This window comes from Pectinophora gossypiella, chromosome 18 (assembly GCF_024362695.1).
Source record: "Pectinophora gossypiella chromosome 18, ilPecGoss1.1, whole genome shotgun sequence".
NCBI classification, from domain to species: domain Eukaryota; kingdom Metazoa; phylum Arthropoda; class Insecta; order Lepidoptera; family Gelechiidae; genus Pectinophora; species Pectinophora gossypiella.
This window is the reverse complement of record NC_065421.1, coordinates 6646015-6662414: the sequence shown is the minus strand read 5'-3', so window position 1 is coordinate 6662414 and position 16400 is coordinate 6646015. Positions and strand designations below refer to the sequence as shown.

General features: G+C 39.7%; 1 protein-coding gene across 1 annotated transcript in view; it reads left to right on the top strand.

The window, feature by feature from the left end:
• LOC126374962 (RNA helicase aquarius) overlaps positions 1-16400 on the top strand; it is a 78726-nt gene that overhangs the window by 61275 nt on the left and 1051 nt on the right. The window contains exons 18-26 of the mRNA XM_050021760.1: positions 1003-1201; positions 1468-1651; positions 2918-3036; positions 3399-3559; positions 5770-6037; positions 10273-10444; positions 14034-14204; positions 14758-14955; positions 15404-15583. Of these exons, the coding sequence (XP_049877717.1) occupies positions 1003-1201; positions 1468-1651; positions 2918-3036; positions 3399-3559; positions 5770-6037; positions 10273-10444; positions 14034-14204; positions 14758-14955; positions 15404-15583 (1652 nt within the window). The remainder of the gene's footprint in view (positions 1-1002; positions 1202-1467; positions 1652-2917; positions 3037-3398; positions 3560-5769; positions 6038-10272; positions 10445-14033; positions 14205-14757; positions 14956-15403; positions 15584-16400) is intronic.

Below are 16400 nucleotides of genomic sequence, written 5' to 3'. Positions count from 1 at the left end.
GGCCACCCCTTAGTACTGTTGCCAAATATTTCATAAATATTTGTATGTTTTGTTTGTGTGCAATAAAGGATATTTGATTTGATATTTAGTTCATCTTGCGATGAATGCACTTTTGACTACCCTAATCAGTGGTAGCAAATAGCCCTAGCAAAATATTTAGGAGGTGCGAGACCCCATGGTGCACCCCTCAGCCACTTATTTTATTTATTTGGTTTACTAACAATCACTTACATTAGTACATTGTAATAAGTAACACATTTGCAACTTATAAGCTAAATGTAGTGACTAATTATAAGTAAACACAGCATGCATTGATATATAAAAAAAAAAAGTGACAAAACTGTTGTTTAAAAGTTAAAAAATATTACTATTACTAACAATAAGTGAGTAGATTTATTTAAAACAGATATTATCAATAGTGCTTTTACGGAAGCCATGAAGTGAGTCAGCATTGAGGTCTAAAACTTTGCTATAGTGGTTCAAGAGCTTGCATAGTCTGGGAACAGGTGAGTTAGTACCAAGAACAGTTCTGCGAAGAGGTGGACGCAACGGTGTGATCGAATAGCGCGGATAACGAGCTGGAGCCCTCAGTTGGAAACGACTCAATAGTCCGGGGCAATCTATCTTAATATACAAAATGTTTCGATTAGCTTACGGCCACCGAAATTTACCTATTTAAATCTTTTATAAATGTTGTTTAAGGCCACCCGGTATGAGTATTATATGGCCGCAATCTAACCTGATGAAGTTTTAGTTTGCGGCCAGGGTGAACCAGTCTTGGTTGATTCTGCCCCCCCCCCCATTTCGGCGCCCGGTGCGGTGGCACACCTCGCACCGCCCTAGGGCTGCCACTGACCCTAATTGGGATAGATTCCTGAGCTTATATTATTAGACACATTTTGAAGTCGACTTTTTTTCCTTGCGAATCAGAGACCTCACTCTTATGTAGCCTCTTTGGTACGAGGTAATCTGCGCGGATGTTATCACCGTCAATTGTTCCAGGTAAAACGGACGTAGCAGTGCAAATAATATCGAACATATACCACAACTACCCGTGGCAGCGCACCCTGGTGGTCACCCACAGTAACCAGGCCCTCAATCAGCTGTTCGAGAAGGTCGCTGAGCTCGACGTGGATGAGCGACATCTGCTGCGTCTTGGACACGGCGAAGAGGCGCTGCAGACTGATAAGGATTTCTCCAGGTAAATTATTTACGCTATAATTTAGTATCTGTGGTTCTGTACTTCACCGGCTTGCTTCTCAAGCGACTGCCTGTCAGACCTTCCAACCCGTGAAAGGAAAACCAGCCCAATACAGATTAGGACACATACGCATTTCTCGGCAATGTGGGTTTCATCGCGACGTTTAAAAAATAAAAAATACTTTAAGATTCAGTATACTAAATCCGGTGGAGACTCAGTAACAGTACCTAAAAGAATACGCTGTTGACCTGTCTATCTCCTATCAGATACGGGCGTGTGAACTACGTGCTAGCCAAGCGGCTGGAGCTCTTGAACCAAGTGTCCCGGCTGCAGCGCACGCTGGACGCGGGCGGCGACGCGGGCGCCACCTGCGAGCTGGCGCACCACTTCCACGTGTACCACGTGCGCCCGCGCTACCAGGCCTTCCTCGACAAGTGTCAGCGAGACTCCGTATGTACTTACTTTAGAATTGAATATAATTTATTTGCCAGGAAACAGTAATTTGCAGATCTTATCACATTTTATGTCCGTGTTTTCAGCTTACTTGTATTCATCCCCCTAGCATTATTCCGTTTCTCACAGTGTCCGCTTACCTAACCCGAAGATTTGACAGGTGCGTTTTTTTACAAAAGCGACTGCCTGTCTGACCTTCCAACCCGCGAAGGGAAAACCATCCCAATACAGGTTAGGTCACATATCTCCGAAAATGTATTTCTGGGGAATGTGGGTTTCCTCACGATGTTTTCCTTCACCGCTGAGCACGTGATAATCGTTTATGTTCCAAACATGAATTCGATAACAAACTCGATAATCATTGCTTTAGCCCTGTGCTGGATTCGAACCTGCGGCCTCAAAGTGAGAGGCAAGCGTTCTACCAACTGGGCTGCCACGGCTCCAATTATAATAAAATTAATTAATTAATTATATTGATGACGAAAATGACAATAATATTGAATCATCGAGGAACAATTGACGTCACATTGACATGACTAGGGTCTAATGATGACGGTATGACGAGACATCATTCAAGAGTGGGTTGGACGGGCCTTAGTCACGAATAAATTGCACTTACATGACTGTATACATTTAACCCATGCTTGAAATCTCCTTAACAATGTTTTGTACACCGAGCCAAGAATGTATGAAACCGTAAGGGCTTGCGCAGACGACGGAGTAGGGCGGTCTATTGACCGCGAAGCAATTTTTTTCTTCTATCGTGTGGGTTGTGAGGTCGATGACCAACCTGATCATCTCTGGTGGCAGGGGTATTATTGAGCCACCATAGACCCCTGACATGGCTCATGTAACGACTACGTACTTACACCAGAAAGTAGTAACTGGGAGGCCAACGGCTTAACAAGTCTTCCGAAGCACGCATCATCTTACTTTCGAATCCATAATGTCCTAACCAAACTATGGATCACAAAGTGATTTTTGTGATATGATTAAGCGTATCAATTGCGAGAATTTGTCACAATTCACGTTCTCTTCACTGGGAATATGTCTTCATCGTACCATGATGCGGCATCCTAGAGTCTGCCATCATTGGAAAGTACATCATGCTGAATTTCAGGTTAATTGTGGGTACACGTTATAGACTACTGAGAAATTATATTTAAAACCTTTAAAACTTTGAACCATGATCGATATTTAATAAGCGTCACTAAACTACGGTCCAATGTGATAATTTTCACAAATTCCTCATTTCTTCGACAGACGATAGAAACAATCCAAAAAGAGTTTCCGTTCCACGAGTTCTTCGAAGATGCTCCGAAACCTCTGTTCCCTGGCAAATCGTACGAGGAAGACATGGAGGTGGCCAAAAGTTGCTACCGGTGAGTTTACTTAAATATTTTGTTTGCGTTCCATATGTCAAAATCAATTACAAATACTTATAAAAAATGTTCGCAGAATAAAGAAGAACGGTTCAATAAGTCACAAAACTTTCCTAAAAATAAATATGAACAGAGTCGGGTACAAAAATTGTCTTCAAATGTGTTTTTAATACCGTGTCGTTCGCGCCAAAGGCATAAATCCAGCAAAATTTATTGAGTCATAAATTTTTCACTAGCGGTCATATTTTACGCATTCATATATTTGTCGTCTTATTTATTTTATTTACTAATTTAGCAAGATGTTATGTCCGAGGTACACAGGCTGTAATGAATACCTAAATTTCATTATAATTAAATTACAGGTACATAGATCACATTTTCGAAGAACTGGAGGAGTTCCGCGCTTTTGAGCTGCTCCGTTCCGGGCTGGACAGGTCAAAGTACCTGTTGGTGAAGGAAGCTAAGATCATCGCCATGACGTGCACACACGCCGCGCTGAAGCGATCGGAACTTGTACAGATGGGTAAGTTACTACTTAAGAAGAACAAGAATAAAATAAATTTATTGCCACTTAGTGATAAGTTCGTCTATTGTGCTCTTCTTTAGATTTGATAGTAAAGTGTATAAAGTGTGCAGTATTTTTTATTTGCAAGTTTTAAATGGAGTCTCTTAATTTCGTACGTCTTTGTAACATAGTGCCTATAGAACCTGTCCTACCTAATCAGACTATATGGCTGACAGTTTACCGACATTCCTACATCGCATCGCATACTTAATTAATATAATTAACAATCTGAATTTCGTACCTGTGTTTTGTTTTAGTGCAGTAGATAGCACAGTGTCGTATAATTTATTGTGCTAATAATTTTTGAGCAATTTATGTGTACATGATTAATATAATTTATGCAGTAATTTATATAAAGTGTTAAAGCTTTCCGCGAAATTTTCGCTTTAATTAACTATTTATTTACTACACATTTAATGATAATGTAATTTTATACATGTACATACCATGGGACTTGCGATATAAATAAATTAATCGAGAATTTATTTTTATTATGTATATTTTAGATTAAATTTTACTAGTGAAAATGCTCACATCACTAATATAAAAGCCACGCTCTTGTCGGTGTAGTATTTTCCATGCTACTTTTTTAGGGAAAAATAGGGCAGTGGTTTCCCTCTTGCCAATGATTATGCTGCGTGCATAAATGTGGTACATAAAATGGTGCTTCGTGTTGAAGTATTACTGACTTCTCAAGCCGTTGTATAGGCTGAGTATTACCATAGGCATTTTTTTTGTTTTGGTTTTCCTCGAAGGGTAAGGCAAAGGGAACTATGCCCATGCAGCCATGTCTTACGTATTTTTTTTTCTTGATGATTAATGAAATGATGAAAGGTGATGATGATGAAACCTAAGCCCCCACCCTCGGAGTAGACTCCTACTCTGAACCTCAAACGAATTAACTCAAAAGTCCGCATAAACTTTTCGCGTTATGAAGCGGCTTCCTGGCACGAAGCGAAAATAGGCAGATACACTTTGTTTATTGAATACTCCGATATAATAATACTCGCGAATGTCTTCCGACTAACTTAATGCGATCATTAACCACAAAACACCACTTCGTATTAATTATTTAGATTATTCAATGAAGAAAGCAACTGTCCCGTTCCCGTTGCCCGCCAAAAAGCCCTTACCATAGGCATTACAAAAATGTTCTGACGTAAGAAAATGGTTATTACTATGTCCACTTTTGGCCGACCATTATGTTATCACTCCTTCCGTATTTATACTGCGATTAGTCGTACGACTTCGTAGAATATTATGCATGCGCCAAATATGTTTATAGCGTTTCTTATAAACGTCATATAATACGTGACTTTGGCGATGTTTACAATTATACTGAGTTCTTAGTATTATGTTACATGGTATTAGGTAACAGTTCCATATTTCGTGTATAGTCAAGGACGAAGACCTTGTAAACCAGTTTGGAAGCTTCTCAATCGCAAAATTTTACATTTAAATTTAAAATTATTATGGAAAGTCAACCAAAACAACTTTAGAACAGAAGAACTTTTTATAACTATTCACAAAAAAAAAAACTAAAAGAGTAGTAATAGTAATTTAGTGTATGAAAGCATATTTTATGTTATTCTTTCTAGTTTATATGACATTGTTTAACAACTACCAGAGGTAAACAAGAACCGGCCTGCCTGGCGACGCATAATTAGGCAAGCCGACCCAAGTAAATGGGAATGGACCAGGAAGAAGAAAGAGATATTGCACTGGTAGCCCAGTTGGTTTTGCCTCTTGCCTTTCACTTTGAGGTCGCAGATTCGAATCCAGCACAGGCCTTAACTAATGATTGTCGAATTTGTTTTCGTATTCATGTTTGGATCATAAATGATTATCACGTGCTCAGTGAAGGAAAACATCGTGAAGAAATCCACATTCCCGAGAAATGCATTTTCGGAGGTATGTGCCCTAACCTGTATTGGGCTGGTTTTCCCTTCGTGAGTTGGAAGGTCAGACAGGCAGTCGCTTCTGTAAAAAACCGGATCTGTCAAATCGTCAGGTTAGGTAAGCGGACCCTGTGGAAAACGGGATAATGCTAGGTAGATGATCAACTGTTTAACACAAAAAATATACGTACTAAAGACGGCCTGCCCTAATTTGGAACCTTGTTTAAAATAGCCACGTTAAAACCCTAATACTTTTACAAATCCCCACAGGATTCAAATACGACAACATCCTAATGGAAGAGTCTGCTCAAATCCTGGAAATCGAGACGTTTATTCCATTGCTACTTCAAAACCCTCAAGACGGGCGGTCTCGCCTGAAGCGGTGGATCATGATCGGAGATCACCACCAACTGCCGCCCGTGGTCAAGAACATGGCCTTCCAGAAGTACTGCAACATGGAGCAGAGCCTCTTCACCAGGATGGTCAGGCTTGGGGTGCCTTACGTAGAGCTTGATGCCCAAGGACGTGCTAGACCCAGGTTAGTATATATAGTATACCTACTGGCTTTGGTTATAATAAATATACAGATATATACAGAGAGTACTCTATGCCGGCGAGCGAATTAAGGTGTAGATAATTGAGACACAGACTCCGGGAGACGCGATACGTTTATTGAAGAGAACGTAGTGTAAAGAACATCTTAGAGCTAGTTACTTATGTTTATATACTGACCTAATGCAATAATAAATTGCTTACATCTAAAATCTTAAACTAGGTTATTGCAACAACATACAATTTCTTAATCTAGTTCTTACATGTAAAGTTGACATCAGTATTGTTATGGAATGCTGATGATGCGGAAGTGGATTCCTTAACTTCTCCATCCCTATTATAGATTTTTTCGGAACCTATGTTAGGTTTATGAAAAAATCTATGCCTTTACATTTTAAAAATATAAAATATGATTTACAACGAAATTATTATATTATATAATATTACTGCCCATACACTTATTTTCTGCTAGGAATAACATGAAATAATTATTCGTTTTGCTTCAGATCACTCTTAAATGATATTTATACGTTATATCGATTAAGTTACCAGTCGAGCGAGGTTGTCTTTCGTGGCAACAAAATTGATTTTTATTTTGTATTATAGAGAACAAAAAGCGAGGTGTCCTTTTATTCAATATGATACGGTCCCTATGAATTTCTACGTTTTCTATTAAATTGCCAGTCGAGCGAGGTTGTCTGTCGTGACAAAGGAATAGATTTTAATACTAATAATGTATTATAAAGAACGAAAGCGAGGTGTCTTTAATTCTATATAATACTGAGGCCCTAAATATATTTCTTTATCGAATTGTTTCCTTCCTTCCTTCTTTATTATCCTTATTTATTTATTTATAAGTTACATCGATTAAGTTACCAGTCGAGCGAGGTTGTCTTTCGTGGCAACAAAATTGAATTTTATTGTGTATTATAGAGAACAAAAAGCGAGGTGTCCTTTTATTCAATATGATACGATCCCTATGAATTTCTACGTTTTCTATTAAATTACCAGTCGAGCGAGGTTGTCTTTCGTGGTAAAGGAATAGATTATTTTTGTGTATTATACAGTACCAAAGCGAGGTGTCCTTGTATACAGTATAATACAGTTCCCTACAAGTTTACGTAATTAATCCTATCCCTGCAATTAATTCCTATCCACACAATTAACCCTTATAAATACAAATACAAATATATATCAATTAAATTACCAGTTCAGCGGAGTGTCTTATGTGATAATAAAATGAATTTAAGTTGTGTGTTATATGGTTTGAAAGCGGAGTGTCTCTCTCACGATATAATACGTTTCCCTACTAAACGGAAAGGGACGGGGAGGGAATAGTGACACTACTCACATAACCCACGTACTCTTGCTGCCCTTTCCGTGGATCTTTACACTGGTTACTCTTGATGTTGCGTCTCGAAGCTGCGTCGTGTTATCACCTCAATAAATTTATAAGGTTCGTTGTCCGTTCCCGAAGTGTCGAAACACACGTAAATCTGTTTCGTCGGCGTCTACTGTAGCGTCAGGACAGCGTCTTCAAAATTTGTTCTGCCTGGCGGATAGCGTTACGACCACGACGACGGATTTCACTGGAACGGCTCAACCGGCTGCGCCAATTAAGGTGTAGATAATTGAGACACAGACTCCGGGAGACACGATACGTTTATTCAAGAGAACGTAGTGTAAAGAACATCTTAGAGCTAGTTACTTATGTTTATATACTGACCTAATGCAATAATAAATTGCTTACATCTAAAATCTTAAACTAGGTTATTGCAACAACATACAATTTCTTAATCTAGTTCTTACATGTAAAGTTGACATCAGTATTGTTATGGAATGCTGATGATGCGGAAGTGGATTCCTTAACTAGCGCGCATGAAGCATTTATACCTGTATTGCACCGTCCCCGACTCCAATATGTAGCAAGTTCTTTCACCCTAAGGTTGCCTGGAAGAAATTGCTATTTAGCAATAAGGCCGCCGATTGTGCTTCTCTTGTCACTTTTGTAATTGTTTTTAGTGTTGTGTTTATATGTGCAATTAAGCGTTATTGTACTGTATTATCTTTGATGAAAGTGGAAGAAGCGAAAATGGTGTGTCAGGATCGTAGTAAGTGGAATTCCGTGGTCTCTGCCTACCCCAACGGGAATATGGCGTGATCTTATGTAGGACCCATATACACCAAATCGTTATGTTTTTTAGTCATTCAAATAATTTTGCCGAGTTGATGGTTCATCTCGTATTAAATGCATTTTCGGAGGTATGTGCCCTAACCTGTATTGGGCTGGTTTTCCCTTCGCGGGTTGGAAGGTCAGACAGGCAGTCGCTTCTGTATGAAACCGGACCTGTCAAATCTTCAGGTTAGCTAAACGGACCCTGTGAAAAACTCCCGTTTTTCATTATCATTATCCCTAATGCTAGGGAGAAGACGTTTTTTTTTGACGTGACTTATTGTAGATTTGCCGCAGATGGCATTAACTACTTGGCCGGACAAATGGAGAGCGCTGAAGGCTCTCACCCGGTAGGGAGAAGACGATGGCCGTTCATCTCGTATGAGACCCAAAAATAATTAACAATTTGACTTGGTTTCTTGGAAAAACTAATGTAACCTTTTTGTTTACCCACTTTGTTCAAAATCTACTTACTCTATGTTAATAGTGTCATAGTCCACGTTGATTACTATCGTAAACTTTTACGACGAATGACCTAAAAGCAGTCATGACATCATTTTCTACTAAACTTGAGTTTTCTTTAGGATGTTACATCATTTTTAGCAGTTTAAATACTATTTCCGTTTGTTTATTAGCCACAGCCGGGTAAATAGTCACCAACTCAGGTGGCCTGAGATTAACATATATGGCCGTTGTCTTGAGATAAGTACATAACCCTCCTGTTTGCTTCGTTGTAATAGGGACCTCTTACATTAACTTTTTATCCCATCACTCAGTACATATTATTTATACTCATACACCCAAATTCTCCCATATCGTAACCAAAAACTCAGATATCCAAGCAGGCTTCTGTGTCTTCTGCGAGGTGCGGGTTGATTATTATTCGTAAATTTTCTTTATGTCCTAAACCATATACAGAATTAAAACAATCAGAAGTAACAATCATCATCATCACTAATTTAACACGTTGATAGGCCAGTGATCCATATACGGGTCATGACGGACTAGCCCCATACGTCCGTGACCCATACATGGGTCACTAAGAAACGACCAGGTACGCACTAAGGGCGGGTGCTCCACTTGAATTCCGCAAAGTTTGAAATAATATGCGGGACTTACAAGGAAGTCGAAACATTTTGTATGGGGACTGTCAACGTGTTAAGAGCCACGCTCTTAGAGTCTCGGTGTAGCATTCTCCATGCTACTTTTTAGAAGTAACAATATCGAATTAAAAACTTAAATCAATATTCTCCGGCCACACATCGTCTTCTCCCCATCGCCCCTCTTGACGATATTACCAATGCAATTTATCTTCAACCAAATGTTAATGTTTTGGCCACATCAGTGAAATAAAATATATTAATGATGCATTGGTATGCAATGCTGGTTTGAAGTTGGCTCCGATGTATTTCATGGACGCACTTTATATTACCGACGCAATGGATCCGCGTAATTTTGACTGCTATCAGCAATCAGTCTGGTGGAATTTTCAAGTACATTCCAAACAGATTGCGAAGTGAATATCTAATTTTAACCTGTTTGGTTTAAGCGCCACATTACCGATAATATTGATATTTGCATAAATTGGTTAAGGTCTTGCATCTTTGCATTCAATTTGTGCATTTATGAAGATTTCATTTAGTTTAAAGCAACTATGTTCCTTAGTTTAAACAGAATAAAACTGCTGCTAAGTAAGTCCGCCAGATTGTACTGTCTGTATCTTTCGTCTATGTGTGTAAAACTTGTTTTATATGTTGTGTGCAATAAAGTGTATTTGTATTGTTTTGTATTGAATACAGTGTCAATCATCCATTGACAGACCGTGCTAAGTATTCCTTAACTTAATTGATCTTTCCCGATCTATAGGCGTAATAAGGTTGCAATATCTGTGAAATAACATTCTGAATTTGAATCTATCTATCTATCGTGTGGGTTGTGAGGTGGAGTACCGACTTCATTCACCCTGGTGTCAGGGCCAACGCTCAACCACTGGACCACGGAGGTCGTCGATAGATAGATAGAATACCAAATTCTTCTTTATTCTCCAGTATCTGCAACTTGTACCGCTGGCGGTACCGTGCGCTGGGCGACCTGTCACACGTGCTGCGCCTGCCGGAGTACCGCGCCGCCAACGCGGGCCTGCGGCACGACTTCCAGCTCGTCAACGTCGACGACTTCAACGGCGCCGGCGAGACCGAGCCCAGCCCTTACTTCTACCAGGTAATGGCGGAGTACAGTCATGAGCAATATAATGTAGCCACTTTAGGACTCTGTCGCACTAACATATTTCACATTTAGTGAGACTTACAGTTCAATTTGTCAAAAAGTTAATGTGACATGGTACCAAAGTGTATACATATTAATGCTCGTGACCGTACACACTACACACCAGCTCCACAGACGCCATCACTTCTATCTTGTTTTGAGTTTTCCTAAATACTACCTCATTTGACTATAGGCTAGGTTCCAACTAGACAAAACAGTTACTTTTTACTAAAAATCTAAACATAAAATGACTAAAGAATTTGTATGAACAAGTACACTGTGTACAATATAGAAAAACGTGATAAGATGTTGGACTTATTATTACGTTTTTCTTGATTCACAAATAAATTAAATAGAAAAGAAATGTTACCCGTCAGTTTTCGATCTGTCTTTATTTAGTAATCAGAATTTCATAATTTATCTTTGATTTAAGATACTACTCAATTTTGCGTGACTATAAACTATTTTTTTTATACTTGTCTTATCGTAATAACAAATATCATGATTTTACATTTCATAGGGTTGGGAATATTGAAATGAAGTTACGAGTTTTTTTTTGACGTGACTTATTGTAGATTTGCCGCAGATGGCATTAACTACGTATACTTGGCCGGACAAATAGGGAGCGCTGAGGGCTCTCACCTGGTAATAAATATAAGACAACAGGCCTAAGACCATAAGGTTCATCATATCCATCTTTGGACTTCGTATCAACAGTGGCTGCAAGTTGTCTTTGATTACTTGTGGCTCTGCCCACCCCATTAGGGATTACGGGCGTGAGTTTATGTATGTATGTATGTACAACAGGCCTAAAAGTGCCCAGTTGGGCGCGAACCTCGGCTCAAGGCGTCGTCTGAGAGGAAGAATATTTGAAAGAATTAATCGACCCTAGTGGATCGACAGCGATAAGCGCTGAATGAGGGAAATCGTCGACCACGCCGGCAGGGTCGGTATCAGGATTCTGAAGAAGTTACGAGTGTGCAATTACTGCTAATCATTATATATAACGTATTTCCTTCAAATAAACATCCTATCAAATGTAACACATCGTTTTCACTTTGGAAGAAACTTGCAGGAGATGTATTAATGTAAAACAATGATTCACAATTACAACTAAACCTTGAACTAAAAATACGTAACATAAACAATTATCGTTTCTCGTTTATTCTTGTAACTGTTCCATGTATTTTGTGAAATAATAGGCTATTTTCCAAATAGTCAAATCAGTTACTTTTTACTAAAGGTCAAAACACGAAATTATTATGGAATTTGTATGAAAAAGCACGTCATAGAAAAACGTGATAAAATGTCTTTTCTTGATTAACTTTTTGATAAAAATAATTTCTTGATTAAAATTCATAAATAAGTTAAATAGAAAAAAAAAGAAAATATTTTTGGTTAATTTTAGATCTGTCTATATTTCATCATCATCATCATCATTTAGTAAGCAGAATTTCATAATTTATCGTGACCCCAGTACACGACCCAATTCATTAATGTATAAGTACATAAACATAATATAATCGAGCTGAAATCTCTAATCTTTGCACTTTTGCATATTTTCCTCACCTTATGGTTACCTGTAAGAAATCGCTTTAAGCGATAATGCCGCCATTTTCCACGTACTAGTTAAGTCACTTTTGTAATTATTAGATTTTATTTTGGTGCAATAATTGAATTGAATTAAATCTTTCTAAATACTACGATTCTGTATCGGTACGGTAATAACATAGCATGATGCTTGATTCCCCGAGGGGGTAGGTAGAGGTGTGTATTACTATACCTAAACATTTCGGGATTCGAACCCGGGACCTCCGGATCGTGAGCACAACGCTCAACCACTGGACCACGGAGGCCGATATACGATTTCACATGCCTACACCACACCTTCAGAATATTTTATCTAACACGTTTTTCCTTACCATGATTGCTTTTAACGAAAACGACCGAAGATTTATTACGCAAGCGCGGTAATTATTTATTCTGGTCCACCATTGTCAATATAAATGGGACATGTCGTTATTCAAATTGACGTTCATATAGAAGTATTTGTCAGGCAATAACTCACAAAGGGTTATACAAAACATTCCAGGCGCCACGACAATCAATGGCTACTACGGCTTTACATGTAAATTACGACCCAATTAAATTGTGATTCTGAATAGTTAATAAAGAATAGTAATTATATTGTATAGGAGCTACTACGACCTTATTTGTTACCTTGCTGATAGGACGACTTTCAACCGATTTGTTTGATGAAAGGTGAGTTTCCACCAAAGCGGAGAGGGGTAGAGTACTCGTATTGCGGAATAAATTAATCGCAGCGTCTTCCTCGCGTTGATTGGTCGATTTGAATTTCTGCATATCCGCATTGTCTGCTCCGCTTTTATGCAAACCCACCCTTATTGGGACTGTTATTTCAGTCTTCGTCTTCGTCGTTCCCTCACTGCTGAGGATCGCGACCACAGGTTATGGTTTTCCACTCGGTACGGCTATATGCTGCGTGGACCGCCCTTTGTATGCTGCCGCCCACCGTCTTCTTCACGATGTCAGACCACCTCGTAGGCGCCCTTCCTCGCGCACGTTTGCCATCCATTTGCCCAACGATGATCTGCTTCTACAGACTGTGCTTCGGAGACCGCATAATATGTCCGAAGAAGCTTAGGGCACGATTCCGGCATATTGAGGAGTCATTTCAGTACCCTGTGTGATTTTCAACAATATTAATGTAACATCTCGCTTAAGACGCCAATGTAAATGACCTCCACAAGTTGTTTCTGACAACAGTCTTCTTCTTCTTCTATCGTGTGGGTTGTGAGGTAGAGAACCGACCTCATCAACCCTGGTGTCAGGGTTAGATTAGGTTAGGTAAAGGACCCTGATATGGCTCATATAACGACTACTTACGTACTTACATCAGTAAGTAGTAACCGGGACAAACGGCTTGACGTGCCTTCCGAAGCACGGAACAGTGACAACTATGATATACGCGCATTGCGGATGTGAGTCTTATACACAACAGGGTGTTAGTGACACCGTAACGAATACTGAGGAGGATGATTTTGCTCATGATTCTGAGTTACTATCAAGTGGAATTTTCCGTCGCAAATACTTATGTGTTTTGTGGAACTGAAAATAATTTAAAAAAACACTAAGATTTTGACGGTTTTGCGACGGAAAATACCACTTAATATTAACTCAGATTTGCGGTCTGAATTATCCCCCGAAGTTTTCGTTACGGTGTCACTTAACACCCTTTTATGTGTGTGAAATAAATGATTCCTAATATCTACACCAACTCCGGTTGATTGAGGGGAGGCCTGTGCCGACCTGTGGGACGCATATAGGCTGTTTATATATGCATGTATGTGTAATATGTACAGTTATGAGCAATATCATGTACCCACTTTAGAACCCTGTCGCATTATCATATTTGACATTTAATAAGGATTACGGTTCAATTTGTCAAAAAAGTTAATGTGAAATGGTTGCAAAGTGTATATACTCGTATATTAGTACTCGTGACCGTACACGTCTGTTACAGAACCTGGCGGAGGCGGAGTACGTGGTAGCAGTGTTCATGTATATGCGACTGGTGGGCTGGCCGGCGGAGCGCATCTCCATCCTGACCACCTACAACGGACAGAAGCACCTCATCCGTGACGTCATCGACAAGCGTTGCGCCGACAACCCGCTCATAGGACGCCCCCATAAGGTAAACTAGGAAATTACAGGGTATCAGTGGCATCGTAACGAATACTGAGGGGGATAATTCAGACGATGATTCCGAGTTAATATCAAGTAGAATTTCGAATAACTCAGAATAATGAATCATCTCCCTCAGTATTCGTTACGATGTCACTTACAGCCCGTATGAGGTATTACCTATATTACTGTGAAGTTTCATCACAATCTTCAGTAGTTTTTGCGAGAAAATGTAACAAACATCAATACTAACTTTCGCGATACTCTACTTTTTGACGTGGCTCACTAACCCCAAAATTGTGATTCTTAAGTTATCAACTAAATTAAGTTAAACTCTGTCAATTCAGTTCTATAGACGGAAATGTTTCAATATTGATATTTGGACTGATTGTCTCACTAGAATTTTAGCGCTAGAAGTACACAATACGTAGCCAATACTAGTTGAGAAGTAACCTGCCAACTAACCAACTACCACAGATTTTTCCGTTACCATCCAAGACTTAGTGCAGTTTACAATAGAGTTTAGTATATACTTTGCTTATCATATACTTATTATTTTGCAGGTGACAACAGTAGACAAGTACCAAGGTCAACAGAACGACGTGGCCCTAGTATCGTTAGTGCGCACGCGCGCAGTGGGCCACGTGCGCGACCTGCGCCGACTGATCGTGGCCGCGTCGCGAGCACGCCTCGGACTGTACATCTTCGCGAGGGCTGGACTCTTCCGGAACTGCTTCGAGCTGCAGCCTACTTTCAACCAGGTCAGATACGTTGTTGTCAGTTTTTTTCTTTTAAAAATGAGGTGCGGCCATTTTCAAAATTGTAAACGGAGGGGAAATTAAAATCATATTGAGTCTCAGATACTGTAACCAATTAACACAGACTGTCACAACTTACGCTACTTTATATATATCTCAAGAAATCTATAAGAAATCTATTGCTTTGCCTAAGAACATTCTATACTTACCTACTTAGACTTTAACTTAAGCCGTAGAATAAATACTACGAATAGAATAATGACTACGCCCCGCACCAAATTGTATCGTGCGTTGAGCTAGAGTTACCTCACCCCCTCGTGAGTCTTACTGAAGACTAAATGACCGCTAAGGAGGTTACAATGAGAGTTTTATATGGAATGTCGGGGGTGTGGCTTTAGTTCTAGTTTATCAACAATGAAACCTACAATTATAAGTGATATCTTGTCAATAGCTGGTAGAACGTCCGTTGGAACTGGAGATAATCCCGGGGGAGAAGTATCCGGCGCAGCGCGGCGTGGCGGCCAACGTGCCCGAGGCGCTGGTGCTGCGCGTGCGCGACATGCCGCACATGGCGCGGTACGTGTACGACATGTACCTCGAAATCGTGCGCACTACCGCCAGCCGGCAAGAGGTGAGAATTTGTTATGACTCATACTAAACAATAAAAATCTTACTCGGACGGGACTTGAACCCGCCTATCAAGCTCGAACGAGCGTGTTAACCATTACACCACCGGGTGCCCATCCTGTCCATGCGAAATTTTCGATCTATATCGCGTTGGCGCCATCTATCTGAAATATAGAGTACTAATATTTCTTAGACCGATAAGTGTACAGTAACACGTAGATTTCAACTTATCGCAAGGATGACCTAAACTTGTTTTAAAGGATTTTTCTTTATATGTCGGAGTTAACTTGTAGCACCTATAACTTGTAGGGACGTCAACAAAGTGTGATCGGAAAAGAGCACCTAGCAAGTACGTTCACATGTCCCGATGATTCGGTCCGAATATAGGAACCATGGGAGTTGGAGGGCCCCTTCGCGCTAAAGTCCTTAGGCGCGCTAGATTACGAGAGACTGTGTAACCATTACCAATACCGTGACGTTGCCGTGAGTGTGAAAGTTATGCTGTGACTTTCTCTAATCGTGATACAAAAAAACTATGTGGAAGTAAATAAAATGATTGTGATACTAATGATGGCCATTATTGTCTTCTAACGCCCAACCTTCTGACACACCACGCTTCTACGACATATATATATGCACTCAGACTATAGTAAACTAATATCTGCAGTGTTATAAGTCACTAAGAGATCATTTTCATGTGGCGCCTACGACGATAAGCAGCATGTGATATTCTGCTTGCATTGATTAGATTACGAGCGTAAGAAAATAATGCAATTGTTTGGTACGTACTAGCCAATTGACAATTGTTGCCGACTATGCCA